General features: G+C 44.1%; 1 protein-coding gene across 6 annotated transcripts in view; it reads right to left on the reverse strand.

The window, feature by feature from the left end:
* RPS6KA1 (ribosomal protein S6 kinase A1) overlaps nucleotides 1-26,819 on the reverse strand; it is a 160,001-nt gene that overhangs the window by 35,401 nt on the left and 97,781 nt on the right. For 4 of the 6 annotated variants that reach the window (XM_056557420.1, XM_056557419.1, XM_056557418.1 and 1 more), the window contains 7 exons: nucleotides 23,130-23,246; nucleotides 6,177-6,258; nucleotides 4,067-4,147; nucleotides 3,911-3,990; nucleotides 1,152-1,258; nucleotides 603-640; nucleotides 302-444 (listed from right to left, as the gene is read on the reverse strand). In XM_056557420.1, coding sequence (XP_056413395.1) covers nucleotides 302-444; nucleotides 603-640; nucleotides 1,152-1,258; nucleotides 3,911-3,990; nucleotides 4,067-4,147; nucleotides 6,177-6,258; nucleotides 23,130-23,246 — 648 coding nt within the window. Of the gene's footprint in view, nucleotides 1-301; nucleotides 445-602; nucleotides 641-1,151; nucleotides 1,259-3,910; nucleotides 3,991-4,066; nucleotides 4,148-6,176; nucleotides 6,259-7,572; nucleotides 7,621-23,129; nucleotides 23,247-23,631; nucleotides 23,823-26,819 lie in introns of those variants that run through there. The other 2 variants (XM_056557416.1, XM_056557422.1) reach the window with 2 other exon arrangements.

The following is a 26,819-nucleotide window of genomic DNA, read 5'->3' on the forward strand; positions in this document are numbered from 1 at the left end:
CTATATGTTTTATTTAAATGTCCTAAAATATAAATTTAGTATATTTAAAGAAGTTAAAGTTGTTTTTTTAACCAGATGTTGTTTTTATAATTTTTTCAAAATTCTGTTAATACAGACTCCTGTACCCTCTATGACCTCAGTTAACTGAGCCTGATCTTGAAGAGATTAAAGAGGTGTCATCTCTATAGTAGCATGCTTATAGATTAGTTTAAATTTAAGAACTTTACACCTACATTTGCACACATCTAAAGATACTCTGTAGTTTGCAGATCATTTTACACAGTCCATGAAAGCAGTTTACCATGAGAACTCCATAGGACCACCAATCTGCACTGTGTGAATGGCCTTGACGATTCACCACCTCAGGAGCCATATACTCCACTGTCCCACAGAATGAATATGCCTTCTTCTCATGATCTATAGCCTCTTTACTAAGTCCAAAATCTGAGGAAATAAGCAAATGTACATCTTTAGGAGACAAGTATAAAGTAACACAAATGTGGGGATGGGAATCACTCTTATACAGTATAAGATTAGATAGTGCTAACAAATGTTCTAGGGATACAAATGAAGCTGTGGAGTGTAGGAAGAAGATATCTTACCAGTTAGCTTTATGTGACCTTCTTCATCAAGTAAGATGCTGTAAAATGTCAATATAGTCATTAACATGACAGTCACTATATATGGGTAAGTATACTCATGGCACTAAAAAGGACATTAAAAGGCAGAACAATCATAAGATTCCATAAGCATAAGATTGTGCAGTGGCTGTCAGGACAGATTAAATCATATAAAATGTTTTTTTTTTCTTCTGAATTTTTATAAGATGACTCAATACATGTAGAAATAATGCTTAGTCTATATTCACGATTTTTTGCAGAAATATTTGCAACTGAAAAATCTATTTAATACAATCATATATGACACCATCCATGCAGATTGCTTCAAAGTTACACGACGAGTCTTCGAGTGTCAACCTCTCCTAAAAAATACTCAAGACACAGCTACAAGCCAAACCACAAAAAATCCAGACTATGCAAGAAAGAATGATTACTACCTATCTGTCTGGGTGACTAATATTTCAGATCACCTTCACCTGCTATTTTTGTACACAGCCATGACTGTGAATAAGCATGTTTTGAGATACATACTTCTCAGGTTTTAGATCACGGTAAATGATTCCAAGACTGTGTAAATGATCCAAACCCAAAGCTAACTCAGCCAGGTAAAACTTTACATCCTCCTCAGTAAACATGACCTAAAAGAGAAAAACAAATTTCTAAGACAGATAAACATAGGGGGAATTTATTAACAGGCTTAACCCCTTAAGGACCAGGCCCATTATGGCCTTAAGGACCAGGCCAATTTTATTTTTGCATTTTCATTTTTTCCTCCTCGCCTTCAAAAACTCCTAACTCTTTTATATTTCCATCCACAGACCCAGGGCTTGTTTTTTTGCATCACTAATTCTACTTTGTAATGACCAAAAAATTATTATTTATGTGGGAAAATAGAAAAGAAAACAGCAATTTAGCAAATTTTGGAAGTTTTTTTTTCACACTGTAAAATTTACGGTAAACGTTACATGTTTTCTTTATTCAGAGGGGCAATACGATTAAAATGATACCCATGTTATATGCCTTTTTTATAATTGTACCGCTTTAAAAAAATCTCCAACTATTTTAGCAAAATTAGTATGTTTGAAATTGCCCTATTTTGACCACCTATAACTTTCAAATTTTTCCGTATATGGGGCAGTATGAGGGCTAATTTTTTGCACCATGAGCTGTAGTTTTTATTGGAACCGCTTTTGCTTATATTTATGTTTTTTGGAATAAAATGTGACGACAAAGCAGCAATTTTGGACTCCACCCCCCCCCCCCCCATTTACGCCGTTCACCGTACGGGATAAATTACAATATATTTTGATAGTTAAGAGTTTTACGCACGCGGCAATGCCAAATATGCTTATTAATTATAGTTTTTTACGCTTTTTTGGGGGGTAAAATGGGAAAATTGATGATTTACATTTTAATTGGGGGAGAGGATTTTTTTTTTCTTCACTTTATCAGTCCCCATAGGGGACTATTTATAGCAATCATTTGATTGCTAATACTGTTCAGTGCTATGCATAGGGCATAGCACTGATCAGTGTGATCGGTGATCTTCTGCTCTGGTCTGCTCGATCTCAAACCAGAGCAGAAGACCCCCTGGAGATGGACGGAGGCAGGTGAGGGGACCTCCGGCCCCCATGCTGGATGATCGGATCCCCGCGGCAGTGCTGCAGGCAATCCGATCATCCATTTAAAGAACCTCACTGCCGCACATGCTGTGATCTGTATTGATCACGGCATCGGAGGGGTTCATGGCGGACATCCACGCGATCATGGTAGCAGCCGGGACCTGCACCATGACGTACATTTACGTTCCTTGTAGTTAAGGGGTTAAAGGAGATTGTGCAACTTTTTGCGGCTCCACCACTGTAGTCATGTTGACAAAAGACTTTGGTACTTTTGGTTTTTCACTTAAAGAGTACCTGTCACCAACTAAAACTTTATGTAATTTCCAGACACTTTCCCATTCCCTTTATTTTTAAATTAACCACAGAAACCTGTTTAAACTGTAATGGAAAAAACTGCCACTAGATGGCACTGTTCTGATCCGTGCCGCAATATATACAGTGAGTTTGTTCTCCTCCCAGCTTGGCAGGAGACCAAGCACAGGAAGTGGGTAAGGAACAGCTCTCGCTCACTGTCTGCCAATCAGACAGGCAGAAGCGAGCGATGTGCCCTCCGCAAGGCAAGCTCCTTGCATGGCCAAGTCACCATGCTCTGCCCGCTGTGAAGAAGAGCCGCCCGAAGCTCACTGCAGCACTGGAGCATGAAGAGGAAAGATGCGCTGAGCCTGCCTGACTAATAGCTGCACAGAGAGTTCTTCTATTCATCACAAAATCATTAGTTTAGTTTACTGACAGGAAGAGCAGCAGAGATGAGAGAGCGGAAGTGGTCCCCCAACTTGCTTCAGTGACATTGCGCCTGCTGGGAAACGCCCACATCCTCACACTATGTAAGCAATAATGAAGGTATTATACAGAGCTTTTTAAAGCTCAGAAAACATTTTTAAGGGCAGGAGGGGTGTTGGGAGTAGTTAGGAACATAGCCTGAGTTAATTTAGAGTAGTTTATTTGGCGACAGGTACCCTAACAGTGGTAAACGATTTATGAAGTTTAGCTCAATGCCCTCAATTACACCTCAAACATACTCCAGCCCAGACCTGGCTTACAAAACTGGCTATGGACAGCATTTAAAAAAAAAATTAAAAATTAAAAAAATCTAAAATTTTTGCGGGTAACGGTTAAAAAGGAGGAGACAAAGTGGTGTACTGACGTGTAATAAAAAAAAAAATAGCACCATATTTATCCCATGCTCTGCAACCATTTAATAAATTTGGTGCACATACATGTTGCCCCCCCACAAAATAAAGGTGTAGAAAAATCATTCAACTACACAACCCTTGATATATTACCCCTGTCGTTTTTATGTATTCAATTTTTCTGCATGAAAGACACTAAACCAACAGCAGGAAAGAGCATAATCAGGGTTTCTAGGCAAAAAATGATTGATAGTCTTTCCATAAGAAAAATCATCAATCGCTGATTGTCGGTATCAACACGTCATCACCGCTGATCAGCTGTCCTGCGCGACTGCTGGTGCTGTTTACTGTGTAGTTACCATGCTGCGTTACTGCAGCTCATTTCTCAATAAAGTAAATGGGAGCTGCACTGCAGTAATCTGGCACAGCCACTACACAGAGCCGAGGCTTCCAGAACCATACATTGCTTAAATCCAGGTGCCATAGCTATGCATAAACCCCATTAAATTTAGAGGAGGCTAGTTCTGTAAACACCGACCTCCTTTGACAGACGAGTGAAGAGGTCTCCACCACGTAAGAAGTCCAGGATCAAATAAAGTTTCCCCTCAGTCTGAAAAGCTGTAACCAAATAACATTAATTTCAGTCATGGCTCAAAGGGACCAGGCAGGAAATTATTTTATGGTGTGTTCTTACCATAATGGAGCCTGACAACAAATGGATGATTAACTTCTGCCAGAATATCCCGTTCCATTTTAGTTCTCACTCTGTCTCTCACTGAAAAGAATAACAGAGAAAATAATCATGGAAGTGAATCTGTCAGCAGTAAGACCTGTTCTGAACTAGTGACAGGGTTAGGTAAGTACCATTGCACAGATACCACCTTTAGTGTAGCTCTCTAGTTATCTGAAATGGTTAACTCAAGAAGGTTGATTGACAGACAGAGCTCGGCTTCCAGGGCCCAGCCCTATTGAGATCTTGCACATAAGTTTGTGTGTGCCATATTATGTTACATAATGTACCACTGATAAGTAAACTGATCTCACACCATAGCCATTACACCATAGCATAATCAAAAAAATGCAGATTTCTTTATTTGACCCAATGTCTTCCTGGCACGCTTTCCAAACCTCCCCGTTTTTGTTTTCTCATTAGTTTTGTTTTCTAACCTCCTTCCTGAATTTTTATGTTTTAAAATAAAAAGCTAGTAAAACAGAGTTAATATTACCCTGTCTGGTAGAATGTCGTATCATCAGACTGACTACACATTCCAGACTCAGCATTTTATTAATATAACAGTTTATAAATTTAAATGATTGAACAAATAAAATGTTCACCCTTAAATATCAGTTAAAAGTTTGGACACACCTTTTCTTTTCATGTTTTTTCCGCCTACACTTCACACATGGAAGTAGTAAACAAAAATCCAAACCAGAATACGTAGCACCATAGACATTTTTCTAAATTATTTTTATTTTAAATATGATGCCGAAATGCATGAACGGAGGCGCTGTCCTCCCTGCTGCTCATAGCTGTGTGAAATACATCCCCAGAGCGAGACCGTAATATGACTTTATGGCACTGGGTCTCATGCTGGAGACTGATTTAGCATGGCTATGATCTACAGAGAACAGGGAGGATTGGTGCCTCTGTTGAGGCATTTAGGCACTGAATTCAAAATAAAAAAATCGTACATGGTGCTACACGACAGTCATTAGTCATAACATCATTTACACTTTAACAGTTATGCCTTTCAAGAGTTAATTTGTGGAATTTCTTGCCTTCATGATGTGTTTGAGACCATCACTTATGTTGTGCATAGGAAGGAGTGGTACACATTTCCATACAGTGCTTATTCAACTACCATTCAAATCCACATTATGCACAACAAGAAAAGTGATCATGCATAAACAACAAATTACTACACACCCCCGCGATCTCCGGCCCGGCACCAGTGGTGTCCGGAACACGGAATCTTGGAGCTTTAGTGTTCGTGATGTCATGCCAAGCCCCCTCCATTCATGTCTATGGGAGGAGGCGTGATGGCTAGTACGTAGCCATCACGCCTCCTCCCATAGACATGAATTGACGGGCGTAGCAGCTGTAGTTGCCAGTCATCTGGCACGTAGCAGAGTTCGCTCCATGCACGGATGACCAAGGTGCAGCAGGGGAGATCACGGGGGGTTCCCAGAGGCAGGAACCCCCGGGGAAAGGCCATCATGTTTAAGATGGAAAATTTGTCTTTTTTTAAAAACACTTGTAAAGTAAACGTTTTGCTGATTCATTTATCACTTAACATCACATCACAAAACAAAAGGATTATTCAAGGACTGCTAATACGACCTCTTACAGCTGTGTGAACAGAGCCTAAACAGCACAAGACTTGCTGGTAGTATAGTGCACATAATCAAACCTAAACTGGCTATTTCCATTCAAACTGGTATGTGCTATTCATAGAGCACATGAAGTTACTACAGCATATTCTTGTTAGGGGTGGAGGACAACTTCATGGGCCATAACTAATCCAACGTCAATAGGGTCTGCACTTTCAAAAAACTTTATAAACTTGGATATCAACAGTGCATACACTCTGTAATAAATCTTATTCGAGAAAAATACCTCTTTATCTACTTGCAGCTTATTAAGGGATTATATTACATGCTGCCCATAGAGGTCTATGGAGAGAGACACCACTGCAAATTGAGTTTTAAAAAGTATGGATTATGGTCTTTTAAGTAGAGGCTTTTGGCTCATTTAACATACCATACCATAGCTTTAATGGTTACACTGGATAAAAGGAACCTACCTTTCAGTGTAGCCTTCTTGAGCACTTTCATTGCATACAGCTGATTGTTGTCAGGGGGGGTGATTTTCCGAACCAGAAATACCTAGAGAATAAAAGTTATACCTCATATTTCATGTTATGTTTGGATGCAGGAACAGTCAGACATATTAACAGTAGAAAGATTATGAAAAGCAGTATACCTGCAGTTGTGACCCCACAAAACTACTGACAACACTAGAAGGGTGGGGGTACAGCAGTTTCCCTCTTCCCTAAGTGAACAGTCTTGCTCTTGTTTAAGGAAAAACTGTTTTAATGCTCAACATGCTCTTGGCTGACAGTTCCAGCAGTCACCTGGCACTTCAGAATGCATCTTTATGACAGCTGTCATATTCAGACCCCAAACCCATAATGCTCAGCGTTGTTGACTGTTTTAATGGGCAGAACAGGACAACTATATAGTATTACAACTATGAGAACCTGACATTCAATTTTTGAGAAATAAAGATTACTTCACAAATAAAACTGAAACCTGTTTAAGCATGTGGCATAATTACATAAGATAAGACAGCATTTGCTTCATGCCTTTGAGTGGGATTCTGGGAAATTATATTTACTGTGAGTTGGCTCTAGCCTGTAATGCTGGCTTTACATACAGAGATTTTACATGTAATCAGAACTCACTGGCCAGGATTTATCAATCTGCCTGAATTGAAAATGTTTTTTCCTATAGCAACCAATCACATCTCAGCTTTCATTTTACAAGAGCTTGTGGAGATATGAAAGCTCAGCTGTGATTGGTTGTTATGGGCAAAACCAGTTCGCTTTTGTTTCAGGCAAATTTATAAATCTGGACCAGTGTCAGAATTAAAAACTTTTCATATTGCGGCCCAAACTGGCATCAGCAGACGTGAAAGTGTGCACTTGATAGAATTTGGTGAAAGTGTCCAAGGACGACCAGGTGGCTGCCTTAGAGACTTGCAGGGCCAAAGCCCTATTGTGTAGAGCCCAAGAAGCCCCAACAGAACGCGTGGAATGCGGCATAACTCAAAAAGGTGGGACCTATCCTCTAGCGGCAGTACGATTTCGAAATGGCAGAGTGGATCCACGGTAAAACGGTCGCCTTGGAAGCCTGAAGACCCTTGCGACTACCTTTTAGGAATTACAAAGAAGTCACCCTGACGAAAAGAAGGTGACCGAAAGATAGATCCGGACAGCCTGAACCACGTCCAGGCTGTGTAGGGAACACTCCTTAGCACTGGAAGGAGATGGACAAAAGGAAGGAAGAACAATCTCTTTGTTCACATGAAAAGAGGAAACCACTTTGGGCAAAACAGAAGGAGGTGGCCGAAAACGGGTCTGTGGTCGGATATAGCTGGAAGCCAAATAGTCAATAAAGAAAAAATTGGAGCAATCTCACCAGGTCTGTGTCCCGCTGATGAAGCAGCAAGGAGCTGAGGAGATCAGAAGCAGCTGCATGATACACGGAGCAGAGAAGAGGGGAGGAGCTAACAGCCCATACAGCAGGCCGCCTCCCAGAACAGCATTGGAGAAAATTGACCCCCCCCCCCCAAGCGCGCGCCAGGAGACTATAGAGTACTCTCAGAAATGGGCGGAGCTACGCCGCATGTGGGGAGAAGCTCCGGCCCCAGCTGCCGCAGCCCTAATAAAAATGTGATCAGCCGCGCGAGTCCGGCAGCGGGCAGCGTCAAAGACAGAGGAAGACCCGGCCGGGATGTCGGCTGCATGAGTCAGCTGCGGCCCACATCCTGATGTGAAAGTAAAACACGCCAGCTGTGCGATCGCAGCACAGCTGCCGGAGCTGTGGCTGGCAACTCATACCCAGTTGTAGTGTAATAAAGCAGTTCCGGCAGAAGCAATGCCGGCCTTGTTACAGTAGGTAAGCAGTGCCGGGGAGGGAGGAGGAGAGGGGGAGAACTGCCCCGCAATCCCCAGAGCCCTGGCACTGAAGAAGAAATAAAGTACTCCAGATAGAATGAATAAAACAGGAGTGAAGTCCCCATCCCCCAAGGAGACCCCAGAGATAAGGGGCTCCATAGGGATAGTGGTGGAGAGAGTGGGAAGGGGGGAAATATACTTACCCTATACCCGCCATACTCACCTAATGACTTCTTCAGACAGCCTTTTAGATACCTGCATCACGTCATGCTGCAATAGACAGAACGAGCAGGGAAAATAGGGGGACCAGGACCCAAGGTGTGACCCCAAGGCGCTGGCTGTTGGCGGGAAGGGGTTAACAGTGCATTTTGTCTTCTATGCCCTATGCCCCTTAGCTGCATATGGGGGAACAGGTAGCGTCCTGCTTCTGAACCCCCACCTGAAAACAAAAAATAAAAGGGATAAAATAACCTAAGACAGGCCCTATCTTTATAACCAAAAAGACCATTGGGGGACACAAACCATGGGTATATGCTCTTGCCACTAGGAGGCACTGAAACTAGGCATACAAAAAAGTCAGCCCCTCCTGGCAGGATATACCCCGCCTACTGACCCTGAGCTAATCAGTTTTAGCTTAGTGTCATAGGAGTCAAGACACCAGTCTGGAGCTCTCCAGACCTGTGTCTTGACTCCTATGACACTAAGCTAAAACTGATAAGCTCAGGGTCAGTAGGCGGGGTATATCCTGCCAGGAGGGGACGACTTTTTTGTATGCCTAGTGTCAGCACCTCCTAGTGGCAAGAGCATATACCTATGGTTTGTGTCCCCCAATGGTTTCCGACTGAGAACATCCAAGTAGTGAAGGCGGGACTAGCAATCCTCTCTGCTCACCCCTGTCCTGTCTATCAGACTCCCGTTTGAAAGCAAAGCAGAGGGGGGTTTACAGAGAAGCCTGCAGTGATTGGATGACGAGACCCAGCATAGCAGACTCGGAACAGAAGTGAATCCATGGTGAGTGAGGGAGGGCTCAATGCTTGCCTCGGACACACATCTTCCTGTGCAGTGAATGTCATAATGAGTGATCAGCAGAACAGAGGGATTTGTGAGCCAAATGCAGATGCTATACACATAAAAAAGACACATAAGGATCTTCATGACCGAGTGAGTAACACAAGCATTATTGTATTCTGTAATATGGCAGGTATACTTTAACCTCTTAAGGATGAAGGGCATACAGGTACTCCCTTGTGTCCTGGTACTGCAGTTTGAAGCATGCTTACGAGCTGAGCACGCTTCACACCTGGTGGGTCACAGTTGCTATGGGCAGCCAGGACTCATGGTTAATACCGGACAGTGCCGACCGGGACAATGCCCAGCATTAAAGGGGTTATCCACCATAAGGTGATTTTAGTACATACCTGCCAGGCTATCCTTTTGTGAACTGGGTATTTCCTGCTGGAGTTTGGTCTCTTAAACTACCCATCTCATAGTTCCATGTTTGTAAGTGTGAAGTTAAATTCCTCCCTCCCACACATCAGCCACTCCACCCATTGCAGCACAAATGAGCTGCATCCATTCAGTGTTTTATTTTTTTTTATTTATTAAATGTTCATAATAAAATAAAAAAATACAACTAGGAGCCCCACAGGAGCAACTAGAAGCAAAACAGGTATCAGGTGAACATAGGAACATAGGAAAACAGTACAAGAAATTGCCACCGTTCATTCCCGTATCACTCGAGCAATATGTCCCAGGAGCATTTCCTCCCATGCAGCTCCCAGACAGAACAGGCCTGACAACACAGACAAACAACCAGACACTCATACACACAACTCTGTGGACTCCCGCCTCCCACCACTCCACGACAACATTAGTAACCAGGCACAACAACATCAATAGACAGGCTCACTAGGTCTGTGACCCGGAGCGAACCAGGGGATCAGCTGAGGCCTCCAACATTAACCAAGGCAACCAAACTTTTGTGGACAACCGCGACTTATGTACAAGGCCCGATACAGAGGGACATACTTGTTAACCAAGGCCACCCAATAGGAAAGAGGGGGAGTAGTGGTGTTTTTCCAAGCCTTGATGATTATCTTATGGGCACAGAAAAGAAGAAATGGTACAAAGAGACGCCTATGCGAACCAGACACCAGCCCACTGATAACACCCAGAAGACATACTTCGAGGGCATAGACATGTGGCAACTCCATGTGGTCTGCTAAAAATTGCAACACTTCTTTCCAGAAGGGAACCACGCATGGGCAGTCCCACACAGCATGCATAAGAGAACCCCTATGAACATTACACCGGAAACAACTATCAGAAGATGAAATCCCCATACGGAACAAGCGGACAGGCGTAAAATACAAGCAACGGATGAGACAAAACTGGATAAGGAGATCACGACCACTAACTACTGTGTAATAATAGAACAACACATTCTCCTTCCACTGCTCCTCCGAAAGACCCGGAATATCTTCCGCCCATTTCGGATAAGCCAAGGCAAAGGGATCTGGCTCCACAGATTGTAACAGTGCATATGCCTGCGTAAGCGGTTTGGAGAGGTCGGAAGTACCCAGCAACAACTGAACATCAGAAAAGACAGGGAGCCAAACTGTGCCTGTATTGCATGTCACAGTTGGAGATACCTAAAATAGGCATTCCAAGGGACATTTACACCTTAAGGACCCGGGCATTTTTTGCACATCTGACCACTGTCACTTTAAGTATTAATAACTCTGGGATGCTTTTACTTTTCATTCTGATTCAGAGATTGTTTTTTCGTGACATATTCTATTTTATGTCAATGGTAAATTCTGTTGATACTTGAATCATTTCTTGGTGAAAAATTCCAAAATTTGATGAAAAATTAGAAAATTCTGCATTTTTTTAACTTTGAAACTCTGCTTATAAGGAAAACAGACATAACAAAAATTATAAATTGATTCACATATAAAATATGTCTACTTTATATTTTCATCATAAAGTTGACATGTTTTTACTTTTGGAAGACATCAGAGGGCTTCAAAGTTCAGCAGCAATTTTCCAATTTTTCATCGGAATTTTTCAGGGACTTGTTCAGTGTTGAAGTGGATTTGAAGGGCCTTCATATTAGAAATACCCCATAAATGACCCCATTATAAAATCTGCACCCCTCAAAGTATTGAGAATGACAGTCAGAAAGTGTGTTAACCCTTTAGGTGTTTCACAGGAAAAGCAGCAAAGTGGAGGATAAAATTCAAAATCTTCATTTTTTTTACACTCTCATGTTCTTGTACACCCAGTTTTTGAAATTTTACAAGAGCCCCCCAAAATTTGTAACCCAATTTCTCTTGAGTAAGGAAATACCTTGTATGTGTATGTAAAGTGTTCGGCGGGCGCAGTAGAGGGCTCAGAAGGGAAGGAGCGACAATGGGATTTTGGAGAGAGAGTTTTTCCTGAAATGGTTTTTGGGGAGCATTTCATATTTAGGAAGCCCCTATGGTGCCAGAACAGCAAAAAAACATGGCATACTATTTTGGAAACTACACCCATCAAGGAACGTAACAAGAGGTACAGTGAACCTTAACACCCCCACAGGTGTTTGACGACTTTTCGTTAAAGTTGGATGTGTAAATGAATAATTTTTTCACTAAAAAGCTGGTTTTCCCCAAATTTTTTATTTTTACAAAGGGTAATTAGGAGAAAATGCCCCCCCCCCCCCAAATTGTAACCCCATCTCTTCAGAGTATGAAAATACCCCATGTGTGGACATCAAGTGCACTACGGGTGCACTACAATGCTCAGAAGAGAAGGAGTCACATTTGGCTTTTGGAAAGCAAATTTTGCTGAAATGTTTTTGGGGGGGCATTTAGGAAGCCCTTATGGAGGCAGAACAGCAAAAAAAAAAAAAAACACATGGCATTCTATTTTGGAAACTACACCCACAATGAATGTAACAAGGGGTACAGTGAACCTTAACACCCCAAAGGTGGATGTAAAGTGCTCTGCGGGCGAACTACAATGCTCAGAAGAGAACGAGCACCCATTGAGCTTTTGGAGAGAGAATTTGGTTGGAATGGAAGTCTGGGGCCATGTGGGTTTACAAAGCCTCCTGTGGTGCCATAACAGTGGACCCCCACATTTGACCCCATTTTGGAAACTACGCCCCTCAAAGAATTTAATAAGGGGTGCAGTGAGCATTTACACCCCCACTGGCATTTGACAGATCTTTGGAGCAGTGGGCTGTGCAAATGAAACATTTTATTTTTCATTTTCACGAACCACTATTTCAAAAATCTGTCAGACACCTGTGGGGTGTAAATGCTCACTGTACCTCTTATTACATTATGTGAGGGGTGTAGTTTCCAAAATGGGGTCACATGTGGGGGGGGTTCACTGTTCTGGCACTATAGGGGCTTTGTAAACACACATGGCCTTCAATTTCGGACAAATTCTCTCTCCAAAAGCCCAATGGCGCTCCTTCTCTTCTGAGCATGGTAATGGTGAATGGGGCTGTCCCGGACCCTTTTTTTCTGGGTCACCAAAAAAACTATTGACCCGGAATCGCTGCAAATAGCCAGTCAGGGGTTTTCACAGGGTGCCTGCTGATAGATAGAAGTAGTCATCCTGGTCCAGTCCCCATCACGCAAAATTTCCACCTGTACGCCCTGGGTCCTAAAGTGGGTAAAGAGTCTGCATAACAGAAAAGGACGTAAATAATTCCTCTAGGGCTGGGCAGTATACCGGCTCATACCGAATACCGAAATTTTTGGGCTGCACGATATGAATTTTAGCCCATACCGCAATACCGGTTGGGCCCCTCCCCCTTGGGAATTAATTATCAGCCCAGCACAGCGCTGTCCCCACATCGGGGAACTAATCATACGTGACCCGCCTGCGCTGTTCTGCTCCCCCCCAATTAATCAGCCCAGCCAGCGGGGTACTACTCACATATGTCAAGCACTGCCCTCCTCCTCTTTGTTGCGGGTCGACACCGGCGCTGGAACTCTATACTGTACGCCAGTGGTCTCCAACCTGCGGACCTCCAGCTGTTGCAAAACTACAACTCCCAGCATGCCCGGACAGCCAACGCTGTCCGGGCATGCTGGGAGTTGTAGTTTTGCAACAGCTGGAGGTCCACAGGTTGGAGACCACTGCTGTATGCTGTATCCCTATGCCGGCTGCAAAAGATAAAGAAAATAAACTTTTTACTTACCTACGTCGGCCCTGGAACGTCGGACAGACGTCAGCCTATTACCGGCCGCAGCGATGTCCCGCCCCGGCCGGTGATAGGCTGACATGTAAGAAGCCGGTTTCTTACATGACAGTGGGCTCAGCCTATCACCGTCAGGGGCGGGACATCGCTCCGGCCGGTGATAGGCTGACTGCTGTCCGACGTTCCAGGGCCGACGTAGGTAAGTTAAAAGTTTATTTTCTTTATCTTTTGCCGTATTTGAGAGATCCAGGTCGATTCACCATGCCACTTAGACCAGCTGTGAAGCAAGAAAATAGCCATACATATTCGGAGCTGCAATGCCCCCACTCTGCTTTGGCGCCTGGAGGAGAGCCTGACTCATTCTCTGAGGTCTATCCTGCCAGTAGAAGGATCTCAGAGTAGCATTTAGTTGTTTAAAACCACTTCGGAGGAACCACAGGAGAGAGGTGAAAGAGATACAAAAACTTAGGAAGACAGATCATTTTAAAGGTGTTCACCCAGCCAGCTAACGATAAAGGCAAAGAGGACAACCCCACAGCCTGTTAGTAGTAAGAGTCAAGAGGGGCACAAGGTTAGGGCTCACAAAAGTACTCAGGGAAACAGACACCTCCACCCCCAAATAGCGAAAGCCCTCCACCAGCCGGAGGCCCTTGGGAAGAGAAGACGGGAGGATCATACTCCTAGATAAAGGCATCAGTGAGGATTTGGCCCAGTTAACATGCAGGCCCAAAAAGGAGCGAAAAGTGTCAAGTAGGTCAAACAAAGCCAAGAGGGGACGCATCAGCATCTGCCAGATAAACCAAAGTGTCATCAGCATACATAGAAACCTTCTCCTCCAAGGACCCCCTCTATATCCCCTGAATAGAACCAGAAGCACGGATTGCCGCAGCCAGAGCAAACAGGAAGGGTGACAGGGGACAGCCCTGCGGAGTACCCCTACCTAAAGGAAAAGAGGCAGACACATCCAGATTAGTTCGGATACAGGCCCATGGCTGATCATACAACAACCGCACCCAATTCCCAAAGCGAGGTCCAAAACTGAGGGAACGCAATAGGCACCAAAGATAGTGCTATTCAACGGGAATCAAAGGCCTTATATACATCTAAGCTGGCCACAAAACCCACAGAAGCATCCCCCCTCCAAGGCGGATAGGTTCAGTTGAAGCCTTTTAAACATTACCATCTGTAGCTCTACCCGGCATGAATCCCGTCTGGTCAGGATGAACGAGGGAAGTGATAACCCCCTTAAGCCTATTTGCAAGAATCTTAATATCCACATTCAAAAGGGAATTAGGACGGTAAAAGTCCGGCAAAGTCGGATCCTTCCCGGGCTTAAGGATAACAACAATTAGGGCCTCCCTCATAGAGTCAGGGAGCCTCCTCAACTCCTAGGCAACATTATAAAATTTAAGTAATATAGGGATCAGTTTCTCTTTGTTAATGCCATACCAGGCCCCAACCATCCCGTCTAAGCCTGGCGTCTTCCCAGAGAGCAATTCCCTGATGGCCTGAGACACCTCCTCTACCGTAAAAGGAAGCCTGAGAGAGACGAAGAGGGGAAGGCCCACCAAAAGGAACCCAAACCATCCGGAACACTAGAATAACCAGAATAATACAAATCACTATAAAAGGCCTAGTCTCCTTCGCTAAGTAAGCAAGAAGCCTTCCATTTTTGTCCCCAAACTCAAACAGGGCCGCTTCACTGTCCACCCATTTCAACTGCATCCAGTCTTTTTGTATAATCAACAGAGACCACTGGGCCTTAGCCCATGCCTGCTTAGCATGGGGAGAGGGATCCCTACCCACCGCCGCCTCCAGCACCACAATCTCTAACTGCAAAGCTTGCTCCCTAGCCGCATAAGAGGCCCTCTGGCCGGCTACCCCCGCTATAAAAGCTCCCCTCATAGTTTCTTTGTAGGCATCCCACTGGGCCGGAACATCAGGATGATCCCCATTTGGAGTCCAATAGCTAACATGCGCCTCCCCCAGAGGCTCAGAGACCGGTTCAGACCGGAACTACCCAGGATACATATGCCAGAGTTTAGAGGAGGAATTGGGACCAAATCTTAGAGTAAGAAGAAGAGCAGAATGGTCTGAGATCCCTCTACTAGTATATAGGATATCACTTACCAGAGGCAGAAGGTCAGCCAAGGTATAGGCCAGGTCAATACGAGAGAAGGACTTGTGCACCGCAGAATAGAAGGAGAAGCCCGAGTCAGTCGGATACTTCTACCTCCAGACTTCAGTGAGAGCCAGCGCCAGATGCCAAGACGCAAGTTGAGTGGAACCAGGGTCCACGGCATTGGTGCGATCGAGCTGTGGTTCCGGAACAGCATTAAAATCTCCTACAAAAAGAACAGGATCAGTAGGGAACGCAAGTAATTTAGCAGTAATAACATCCAATACCTCCATCCGGAAGGGAGGAGGAACATATACGGACACCAAAACAAACCAGAAATAATACAGAGAGCAGTGACAAATAACAAAACTACCAAAATGATCACAGGCCACATGAGAGACCTCTATAGGTAGAGCTTTAGACACCAGGACAGACACCCCCCTAGCTGAAGTGAAGTAAGAGGCATGATATCCCTCGGCCACCCGAGCCAACACCTTCTGACCAGTGAGATGAGTTTCCTGTTAACAAATAATATGCGGAGAGTGACGCTTAACATATTCTAAAAAGAACGCCATTTTAAACATAGAATTAAGGCCCCGGACGTTCAAACTAAGAACATTAAGTGACCTCATCATACCATTGGAGATCACCACTGACAGGAGGAGGCAAGAACAAGACACAGGATAGAGGGAAGAACACCCTAGGGCACACAAACCTGACAGACACACCAACAGATTGGGCACAAAAACAGAAAAACAACCACATTAAGAAACATTCCCACAAACTCCCTGTCTAACACTAGAAGAACACATGAAGACCTATACCCTAAACAGTCCTAGAAACTGGGGAAAGTTAGCACTAGCTAAGAAGAGCAATCCAGCAACCCCCCACCCCACCCCAATGATACAACTATAGGGAACAACCAACTCACCTAAGGCCTATACCCCGTTAAGAGATAACCTTAGGGAAACAGGAACCTAAAGAGTGCCCTAACCAAGGAACCCCTGAACACCTGGCCTATCTAGACAAGAAGGAGAGTCATATGTCCATCAGGAGCAGAGTTCAGTCTGGAGGGCGGACAGGCAGAGCAGCGTCCACAAACTGCAGGGCATCCCCAGGAGAGGTAAAGAACTTTGTAGACTTTCCATCCACCACTCGCAGCCGCACAACAGAATGGCAAGGAAGGCAACTGCATCAGCTCCCTCAGCCCTCTCTGGAAGGCCCACCAAGCGAATATTATTTCTGCGTAAACGATTCTTAAAGTCGTCTGTCGGTCGGCCACTCCTTTCATCTGTCACTGGAGAGTAGCTATTTGTTGAGAAATGGGCTGCAGGGTCTCCTCCACGGTAGAGACTCTACACTCCTCCTCCGTGGTACGCTCCCTAAACTTCTGGGTTTCATGTCGCAGAAGTCTTGTCGCAGTTCATCAACCCTGAAGAGCATCAATGTTTGGCAGGTTGTGATAGCCGCCAGGAATTTGGCAAATTACTGATCAATATCCAAGGCATTATATGGAGAGCGGGGCTGCAGGGGGCTATCAGGACCCTCAAAAAGCGGGAGGGATGGTTCAGAAGAGTCCGTCTCCGTCCGGCCCTGGAATATTGGCCAAGATGGCAGAGGGGTTGGAGCACAAGAATCCCTGCGGGATGGACCACAGGACCGTAACGAACCATCATCAGAGTAACTGTCATCTTCAGAAGACTGTCTAGCCGCCTCAGCACCCACCTTGGATTTTGTTTGCCCTTATTGCGAGATCCTCCCATTGTAGCAAGCAGGGTAACCACCGGCAGAAAAGGCAGATGTAAGGAGATCAGGTCCCAGCAAGCTCCCAAAGGGAGTATCCCCACTGGAGTTAGAAAAGCAGTCCAGCACTAGCAGGGAGGACAACAGGTTACAGCAAGACTCGAAGTTCAGGGCTCCAGAGCAGAGCAGCACCACAAACTTCATTAAAGGCACAGCAGGGCAGAGTCCACAGCACTCCACTGAGTGCCAAGGGTCTACCGCTCCAAGAGCAGCCCGCAGTAGCCAGCAGGGCCTCCACACAGCAGTCCCTAGGAGGAGCAAGGGCCCCACTGAGCTCCCAGAGTAGGAAGCCACTGAGCTGCAGCCAAGATTTGCGCAGTGCGCCTCAATCCTGCCAGCAGGAGCTGCCTGGGCAACCAGCCATGCCCCGCCCATGAAACGCAGCACTGGTGGCGCCCTCTCAGCGCTTCCGGGACCCACAGACAGCCTCCTTCCACCTGCGCTTCGGCTCCAGCAGCTCATCCGTATACTGGCGCTGCAACGGAGTCTCCCACAACACGGCACCCACCAGATCACCACTCCCTGCACCTCAGGATCTCCTCCACTCACAAAGCCAGACCACCATGTGCCAGCACCAGAGAAACGAGCACTCCTCTGCAGTCAGTGCACCTTCCACAGGGCTCACAGGTATAGCCAGGTGGGTTGCAGACCCTCAGGGTGAGATAGACAGGGTAAAAGAGGCTGAGGGAGCAGAAGCTCCGGCTCATGCGTCCGCTCAGTCCAGCATGCAGGCCACGCACCCCATTAAGGTTTTCTAACCAGGGAACCTACAGCGGTTGCAAAATGATTTCTCTTCCACCTAGCGATCACTTCACCCATTGAAGCAGGACTGCCTCTTTTTGTACAACTGACTAGTGATGTCACGTTTCGACGCACTGCAAACTAGGAAAACCCAAGACCGGAGTCATTTTAATGCTGTTAAAAATAAATATTGGAGTGAAAATAACTTAAGAATTGTGAGACCACCGTCACACACAGGTACAGACACTATATTATGAACTGTTCACAGCGTAGAGACAGCACCGGCACAGCTGCGGCAACACCCTAATGTACTGTGAGCACTAACGCAACCAAATGCTGGGAAAGCAGGGAGTAATGAGGTAATGCCGTCCGTACCGACCCGGGTGCTCAATCCTTTGTGAGTATACAAAGTAAAATCCAGGAAGAGCAAAGAAATAAGGAGGCACTCACGGTTTTGTCGGGGTGACGGCAAGCTTCTTTATTTCAGGTGCGGCATGCAATCATCGGCGTGGGACGTCCCACGCCGATGATCGCACGCCGCACCTGAAATAAAGAAGCTTGTTGTCACCCCGACAAAACCGTGAGTGCCTCCTTATTTCTTTGCTCTTACAATATTATGAGCTACACTAACTTTAAAGCCCCTAGGACTGTATCCACCTTTTCCAGCCTACTGGAGCACCTGAAAGCTGAACTAATTTATGCTGGCTAAAGTCAGCAACCGCCAAGCCGCGTGGTTCGTGACGAATCGAATTACTGTAACTTCGCTCATCTCTAATTGGAACTAAACCACCCCCCACATACACACCAACACAAACCACCTGCTAAAAGTAGGAGTTGCTGTATTATTCCAATTTTAGGGTTACTATGTTCTTTTAAATTCTGTCCACCTAACCCATGCTTCTGAAGATTGATGTAATCGGCCTAGGGACGAAGCAATGGAGCATTCAATTATATAATAAAAGTGTGTTTTATTTGTTAAATGTTGAAGTACAGGTACCTCCATGCTTTTCCACTTAGACGCAACAGCTGTTTTGGTACCGGTCAAAAAATGAACAATAATACTAGTTTCTAACAAGGGAAGATTTTCCAAACCTAGATTTAAAAGTGCCATCTGTGGGCTCTAGGGAATAGAGTGGCATATTATCTTAATCAAAAAATTGTATACTGTATATTGTATATGTATGCTGTATATTTTTACAATTCCACCATATGTGGGTAAGGGTTCCAACCTTTGCATTACACCGCCAACATTCTATAGGGAGTTAGGTACCAGCGGTACATTCATTTTCTAGTTATCTCCAGATGTGCAGCATTGCAAGAAATCTTATTGGGTAAGCTGAAGGCATAAGACCATTGTTGATTAGAAAATGAAATTCCCAAGTCTCGTTCCCATTTCTGACAACATGGGATAGGGTCAGGCTCAGATAGAAGGACACCATAATCTTTGGAGATTCCTTTACAAGGGCTTTGGGGATTTGTAAAATATATACCGTATATAGTCTTAGGTTTGGAAAAAGCACAATTGATGATGCAAAAAAACAAAGCCCATATATGGGTCTGTAGGTGAAAAATTTAAAGCGTTATTGGTTTTTAAAAGGGGAGGAGAAGACAACAAAAATGAAAAAAAAAAGAAAATTGGCCGACTCCTTAAGGCCAAAATGGGCTTAGTCCTTAAAGGGGTACTCCCGTGGAAAACTTTTTTTTTTTTTTTTTTAAATCAACTGGTGCCAGAAAGTTAAACACATTTGTAAATTACTTCTATTAAAAAATCTTAATCCTTCCAGTACTTTTTAGGGGCTATATACTACAGAAGAAATGCTTTTCTTTTTGGATTTCTCTGATGTCACGGCCACAGTGCTCTCTGCTGACCTCTGCTGTCCATTTTTGGAACTGTCCAGAGCAGGAGAAAATCCCCATAGCAAACATATGCTACTCTGGACAGTTCCTAAAATGGACAGCAGAGGTCAGCAGAGAGCACTGTGGTAGTGACATCAGAGAAATCCAAAAAGAAAAGAATTTCCTCTGTAGTATACAGACCATAAAAAGTATTGGAAGGATTAACATTTTTTAATACAAGTCATTTACAAATCTGTTTAACTTTCTAGCACCAGTTGATTTAAAAAATAAAAAAAAAGTTTTCCACGGGAGTACCCGGGGTTAAGGCTCTTTTCACATCTGCATGCACTTCTTAAAAATAACTGCAATGATGCAGTCCTACCTGGAATTCTTGTATGATGGATACTACAAGCCCCTGTTGAGTTTCAATGTTTGGACAGGAAGAATTCTCAAACTGGCAACAGAGACTCTGTACTGACTCTCCAATGCAAATGTGAACAGAGCCCAACATAGTTATAATGATCCAAACATATAACGATGCTCAAACCATTTTATTTAATTAAATCATAGTAGAAGTCACTGTAACAATCTGTTGTCAGGATGTGGGAAAGTCACAGAAAAGTAAGTTCTGCTGCAAGGTGATTCGGGCTTGTAACCTTCTATTTTGTCTTTACCCTGCAGAAGTCCAGGTTAAAGCAAACTGGATAATTTTCTGTCTTGGTTTTTATTTTTTATTTTTATTACAAAGTCAGAAAATGATTTCCTTTATCAGAATGAGAAAATTTAATTTACTCACTCTTCCCTTCATCTTGTAGTGAACTGCTGTTTATAGCAAACTCTCAACATAATATAGATATGAGCTTTCCTACTTTGGTTGTATACAAGGAGACATTTTGAAAATTGTGAAAAAATACCATAAAAGGTATTTAAGAAATTTGCACAATTTTTTTTTATCATACAATGACTGGAAAACCCCTTTGGGAAGTTTCTGAAAATTGGCACAAGAGACAGTCTGCTAAAACCTAACAGACATATTTTAAGAAAAACACAGATGTGGCTTATTAGTCGCTGCTGTGAGGTTTAGCTCAATGTTTAAAAAGGAAATCCTGTCAAAACTGCCTGAAAGACTGCTAGTCACATTAATGAAGCTGGTGATCTGGAACTACCACAGATTTTCAGAACAATAGGACACTTTAGAATAATACCACTTTTTACTTAGAATGGTGCATCAGCTGTCCAAATAGCCTTTCCATCAATGGCACTGTGCTTTGGTATATAGGGGCAGATTTTCAGTGACAGAAATCTCCGATAAGGTGCTATAGGAGTTTACAGCACATTTATTTCTAAAAGTCAATGTTAGTGTGAAATCCCAGATCATGTTAAGACATTTAATTCTAGGAGATCTTTCCACTTTTTAAAATTTTTATATCGTTTTCAAGTGAGAAGAAATGTAAAAATAAAAAAAAAGTTTGTTAATGTCAAATTCAGAAATTCTGGCAAGGGTACAACACTACAAGCTAAGGCTGGGTTCAAACCACATTTTTGCAATACAGTTCCCGTATCAGGTTTTTGATGAAAAACAAATTCCTCAAAGCCCGGAATAAAAAGTATCAAAACGTGTGTACAAATTTTTATCTGTATACGGTTAAAAACCGTATACGGTTTGAAAAGTGATGTCCGGTTGCATCCATTTTTTAAGATAAAAAACGTATACGTTTTTAACTTTTCACTCCATTATGAATAAAGTTTCACTTGTTTGTTTGAAATTTCAAGAACGAAAACTGCAAAGTCAAAAACCGTATGGTGCAAACCAGATGGAACTGTATGCACATACGGTTCTGTACTGTTCCCATTGACTCCCATGTAAAAAAAAAAAAAAAAAATGTATATGGTTTAATACGGTTTTTAACCTCGACCAAAAACCTTGGTAGGCTACGGTTTTGGGTACGGGAAAAAAACGGGCAAAACCGTAGAAGATGCAAAATGAATGCAACTGGACGCATAGTTTGGCATATGGTTTTCAATGGAGAGTCAATGCATTCTATTTTCAAGACGGTTCCATACGGTTTTCAAATTGAAAACGTATACCTGAACTGTATTGCAAAAACGTGGTGGGAACTCAGTCAGAAGTTCAGTCACTATATCGGGGAAAACCGGTCGTTCCAAAACCCGACGGCCGTGACCAAATCGCATTGCAGCCTATGGGGTTTTGTAACTGCCCGTTTGCACCCGTATATGCCCGTAATTCATTACGGACGTTATACAGTGACGGGACATCGTGGCGGAAAAATTACTGCATGCACTAATTTTTCCGCCACGATGTCCCGTCACTGTATAACGTCCGTAATTAATTACGGGCATATACGGGTGCAAATGGGCAGTTAAAATTTTTTTGGGGATGATCTGTGCTAAGAGCAGATTTGATAATTGTCCCCCTAACTCTCTAATTATGTTATTAGACAGCACAACACTGAAAATAGGTGGATCATCCTGGAACTGTATACTGCAACATATTAATGCAATAAACTCAACCGCACTGTTAGAGAAGTTGGCTCTCTTAAAACACAGTGTCCATAATACATTTGAGAAGCAATAGTGTAAATGGATAGATTGCTCAGGGTAGGTGGTATCTGCTACGTTGGTCAGGAGAGCATTGGAAAATGGGTTAAGGCAGCCAGCTTTCTTTTGATAAGTCTTTCACTGCCAAGTGCCGAATTTATGATGTATGCAGCTGTAGGAATTATTATTATTATTATTATTTTTTTTTTTTACTGAGGGGCATCCAATTCGGATCATGAATATAATGGTAAATGTTTGAAAGTGGTCATAAATTGGGAAAGAGGGAGAGGGTGTTTTTTCTTTATTAAAGAGGTTATCCAGTATTTATAAGCACCACATTTGTCTGGTTAGTTAGGTGTCAATTTGCAGCTTAGTTCCATTGTAGTGAATGGAGCTAAGTTGTAATATCACAGACAACCTGCGGACAGATGTGGTATTTTTGGGAAAAATATAAGCTCTGTTTTTCTAGAAAACTCCTTGTTTTAAAGCAGTCCACTGCTGTAATAAATCAAAAAAGATAAGTTAGTGAATAAAAAATATTTTCCTTGTAACAGATTTGTTGCAAAAATTTCTAAGACTGTCCTATTAATCTGAATGGAGCTTGTAGAAACCACTACACATGCTGCAGAGACAATCCCATTCACCTAAATGTAACCTTTATGTTCACAGAAAATTCTGCAACTTATCTGCTGTGTATGAATTCACAATCTGTCTCTATTAGAGCTAAGACCTACGGGATTAGCACTGATTCCGATTTACCCAATAATAATATTCTTAGATGACAGGGTCTTAGAATTTACTACGTCAACCTTCAACTCACCTTCCCAAAAGAGCCCTGTCCCAGGACTTTAAGCAGGACAAAGTGTGACTGATCGGCCTTCTCAGAGCCTTCTTTGACAAGGTGTGTAATTGGGATTTCCTTCACTACCACCTCATCCTGTTGAGAACAAAAAAAATGTATGCAGTTTAATGTATGGCTATAGAAGAATAAGGTAAAATATACAGTAACGTTTTATATTTTTTTGTATTATATTAACATTATTTCTAGCAATAACATATGTTAGGGCTCACAAAAAATGGACATAAAAAAAACCAAAGCTATAAGCTTTGTGCAAAGACAAAAGGTTTCACAAAACCCCCATCAAAATCATACATTTTAGCGGCACACACCCCTCCTCAACCCACAGGAAGTGGTAAAGGCATCAGGCAGAACATCATCTGAATGCAGCTTCTTATACCCTTACAAATATTCCATAATACAAACTGTTCCAAATGAGCTATTCCACAATGTTGAAAAGATGCCATAACCAGCACCTACTGACCAAATTGCCAAGGTGTCCTGTATCTGGAAGTTGAGGACATTGAGACTTGTCCCTGTGTTTTTTCTGTATCCATAGAGAAAATAATGTCCTTAATCCAGGAATTCGTATCTCCTTCTCCATGGGGCTTAATGCCCGCATAGAGAGGAAAGGTAATGAATGCAATGAGATACTGGCTACCCAAATCCAAATTGATGATATCTGCAGCTTCCTCAGCTGCTATCTGCTGAAACTGAAAGCAGAGTGTGATACAGATATTAAACTTCCTCTACCTTAACATCAATACCAAAATACACTGTGAACCAATGGTGAGGACGCACTGTACCAAGAACCCTCCTCTAATGCTGAAGTGAATAACAACACCTCTGTTCATAATCTTAGCAAAGAAAAGGATGTCCCCCAACACACAAAAACTCCCATATACCAGTTAACCTGAACTTAAAAATCTGCAATTCTGTTTCTTTTCCGTACAGAGGAATTTCCTTTTTTTCTGTTTTGCTGTGGAAGCCATATTTTACAAAAGTGACAATTGCAGAGCCATAATGGCCACTCAGATCCTGACAACATAATAAACAGTCATTGTGTCAGTGTGCTCAATGAATGACCAGGGGTGTGGAAATTAAAAAAAAAACTACTTGTCCAAGGGACTAAAGCGGAACACAATCTACTTGTCCCTCAAGAAAATCCACTTGTCCTTGTAGATAAAATAATTTCAACCAAAATAGTCTGATCCCCCCCCCACCCCCCACTAGACCACCAGGGATGGATATAAGATTCCTTTAGACACTGCTGACAGCGGGGATCTAATGGTTTAATAGGTGATCGCAGCATGCCAGGATATTAGCGGCCGGAGAGCTGTAGCTAGATCCTCTTACGCCCGAGACAAGCCCAGATAAGTCTACATGTAACTTTTTGATCACCTTATAAAAAATTTCTAATATGAAGTGACCAAAAATGAGCAATTCTGGACTATTATTTACATTTACACCAGGGGCGGACAAACCATATGTGCAGCAGGTTCAACTGCACAAGGGCCCAGCAAGTAAGGGGGCCCACCGCCATTGGCATAGCTATAGAGGTATCTGTACGCACCCCGTTAGTGTAACTGTCGCTTTAAGAGCAGAGGGGCTGGTGGGAGTAGACGGGCCCCGCACAGGCAGGATGTCAGCTCCAAGCCCTCTGACCTGTCCCTGCATCAGGCCGGGCTTCATCCCCCGATAACTTCATGAGGAACAACTGCCTCAGCTCCTCTTCATCCCCGGCATCATGTGGCCCCTGTCTCGGATTACACTGCATCCCCGGTGAGTTGGGGGCCGTGGGCTGTGTGAACAGTAGGTAACTTTATAAAGAAGAGCGGGTTAGGGCTTTGCAAGTTTGCAGTGTTTCAAAAGTGCAAAAGTCCATACATGTTGCAAGACTACAACTCCCAGCATGCCAGGACAGCCTTTGTCTGTCCAGGCATGCTGGGAGTTGTAGTTTTGCAACAGCTTGAGACACACTGGTTGGTAAACACTGTGATGTATAGATAGATAGGTAGACTGGGCATAGATCAGTGTTTCCCTACTATGGTGCCTCCAGCTGTTGCAAAACTACAGTCCAGACATGCTGGGAGTTGTAGTTTTGCAACAGCTGGAGACACCCTGGTTGGAAAACACTGATCTATGTCCTATCTATCTATCTCATATCTATCTATTTATCTATCCCATATCTATCTATCTATCTATCCCATATCTATCTATCTATCTATCTATCTATCTATCTATCTATCTATCTCTCATATCTATCTATCTACCTAAATTATAGGAGCAGGGGGGGGGGGGATTATAATGAAAGCAGGGGGGGGGGGGTTAATGGAAATGTGTGTGTGTGTGTGTGTGTGTGTGTGTAATGGAAGCGCAGGGGGAGAGAATGGAAAGAGGGGCAGGATGGGGTGAGGTGGAACGAGCGTGGGGGGGGGGTTAATTGAAGCAGGGGGGTTAAGGGAAGTGGAGGTGTATGTGTAATGGAAGCATGGGGAGGGGGTTAATGGAAACAGGGGGAGGGGGTTACCGGAAGCAGGGGGTTAATGGACGCGGGGAGGGTAATGGAATGAGGGGCAGGATGGGGTGAATGAAAGAAGCAGGGGGTTAATGAAAGTGCAGTGGGGGTGAATGGAAGGAGCAGGAGGGGTTAATGGATGCAGGGGGGTAGTGGAAGCATGGGGGTGAATGGAAGGAGCCGGAGGGGTTAATGGATGCAGGGGGGTAGTGGAAGCATGGGGGTGAATGGAAGGAGCAGGAGGGGTTAATGGGTGCAGGGGGGTAGTGGAAGCATGGGGGTGAATGGAAGGAGCAGGAGGGGTTAATGGATGCAGGGGGGTAGTGGAAGCATGGGGGTGAATGGAAGGAGCAGGAGGGGTTAATGGGTGCAGGGGGTAGTGGAAGCATGGGGGTGAATGGAAGGAGCAGGAGGGGTTAATGGATGCAGGGGGGTAGTGGAAGCATGGGGGTGAATGGAAGGAGCAGGAGGGGTTAATGGGTGCAGGGGGGTAGTGGAAGCATGGGGGTGAATGGAAGGAGCAGGAGGGGTTAATGGATGCAGGGGGGTAGTGGAAGCATGGGGGTGAATGGAAGGAGCAGGAGGGGTTAATGGGTGCAGGGGGGTAGTGGAAGCATGGGGGTGAATGGAAGGAGCAGGAGGGGTTAATGGATGCAGGGGGGTAGTGGAAGCATGGGGGTGAATGGAAGGAGCAGGAGGGGTTAATGGGTGCAGGGGGGTAGTGGAAGCATGGGGGTGAATGGAAGGAGGGGCAGGATGGGGAGAATGGAAGGAGCAGGGGGTAATGGAAGCAGGGGCAGGAAGGGTGAATGGAAGAAAGAGCAGGGAGGTCAATGGAAGCAGTGAGGGGGGGGGGTAATAGAAGTGGAGGGTGAATGGAAGGAGGGGCAGGATGAGGTGAATGCAAGGAGCAGGGGGTTAATGGAAGCAGGGGGTGTAATGAGAGCGGGGGGGGGGGGGGGGGCGGTTAATAGCAGTAGGGGGGGGGGTTCCTGAACAATAGACATATGGGGGGGCAGGCACATTCTTTGCACAGGGGCCCTCTGCTGTCTGTGTCCGCCCCTGATTTACACCATTCACCGTACGGTTTAATTAACATCATATTTTAATAGTCTGGACATTTCCACATGCAGCGATACCACTTATGTTTATTT

Source organism: Hyla sarda, chromosome 2 (genome assembly GCF_029499605.1).
Source record: "Hyla sarda isolate aHylSar1 chromosome 2, aHylSar1.hap1, whole genome shotgun sequence".
Lineage (NCBI taxonomy): Eukaryota > Metazoa > Chordata > Amphibia > Anura > Hylidae > Hyla > Hyla sarda.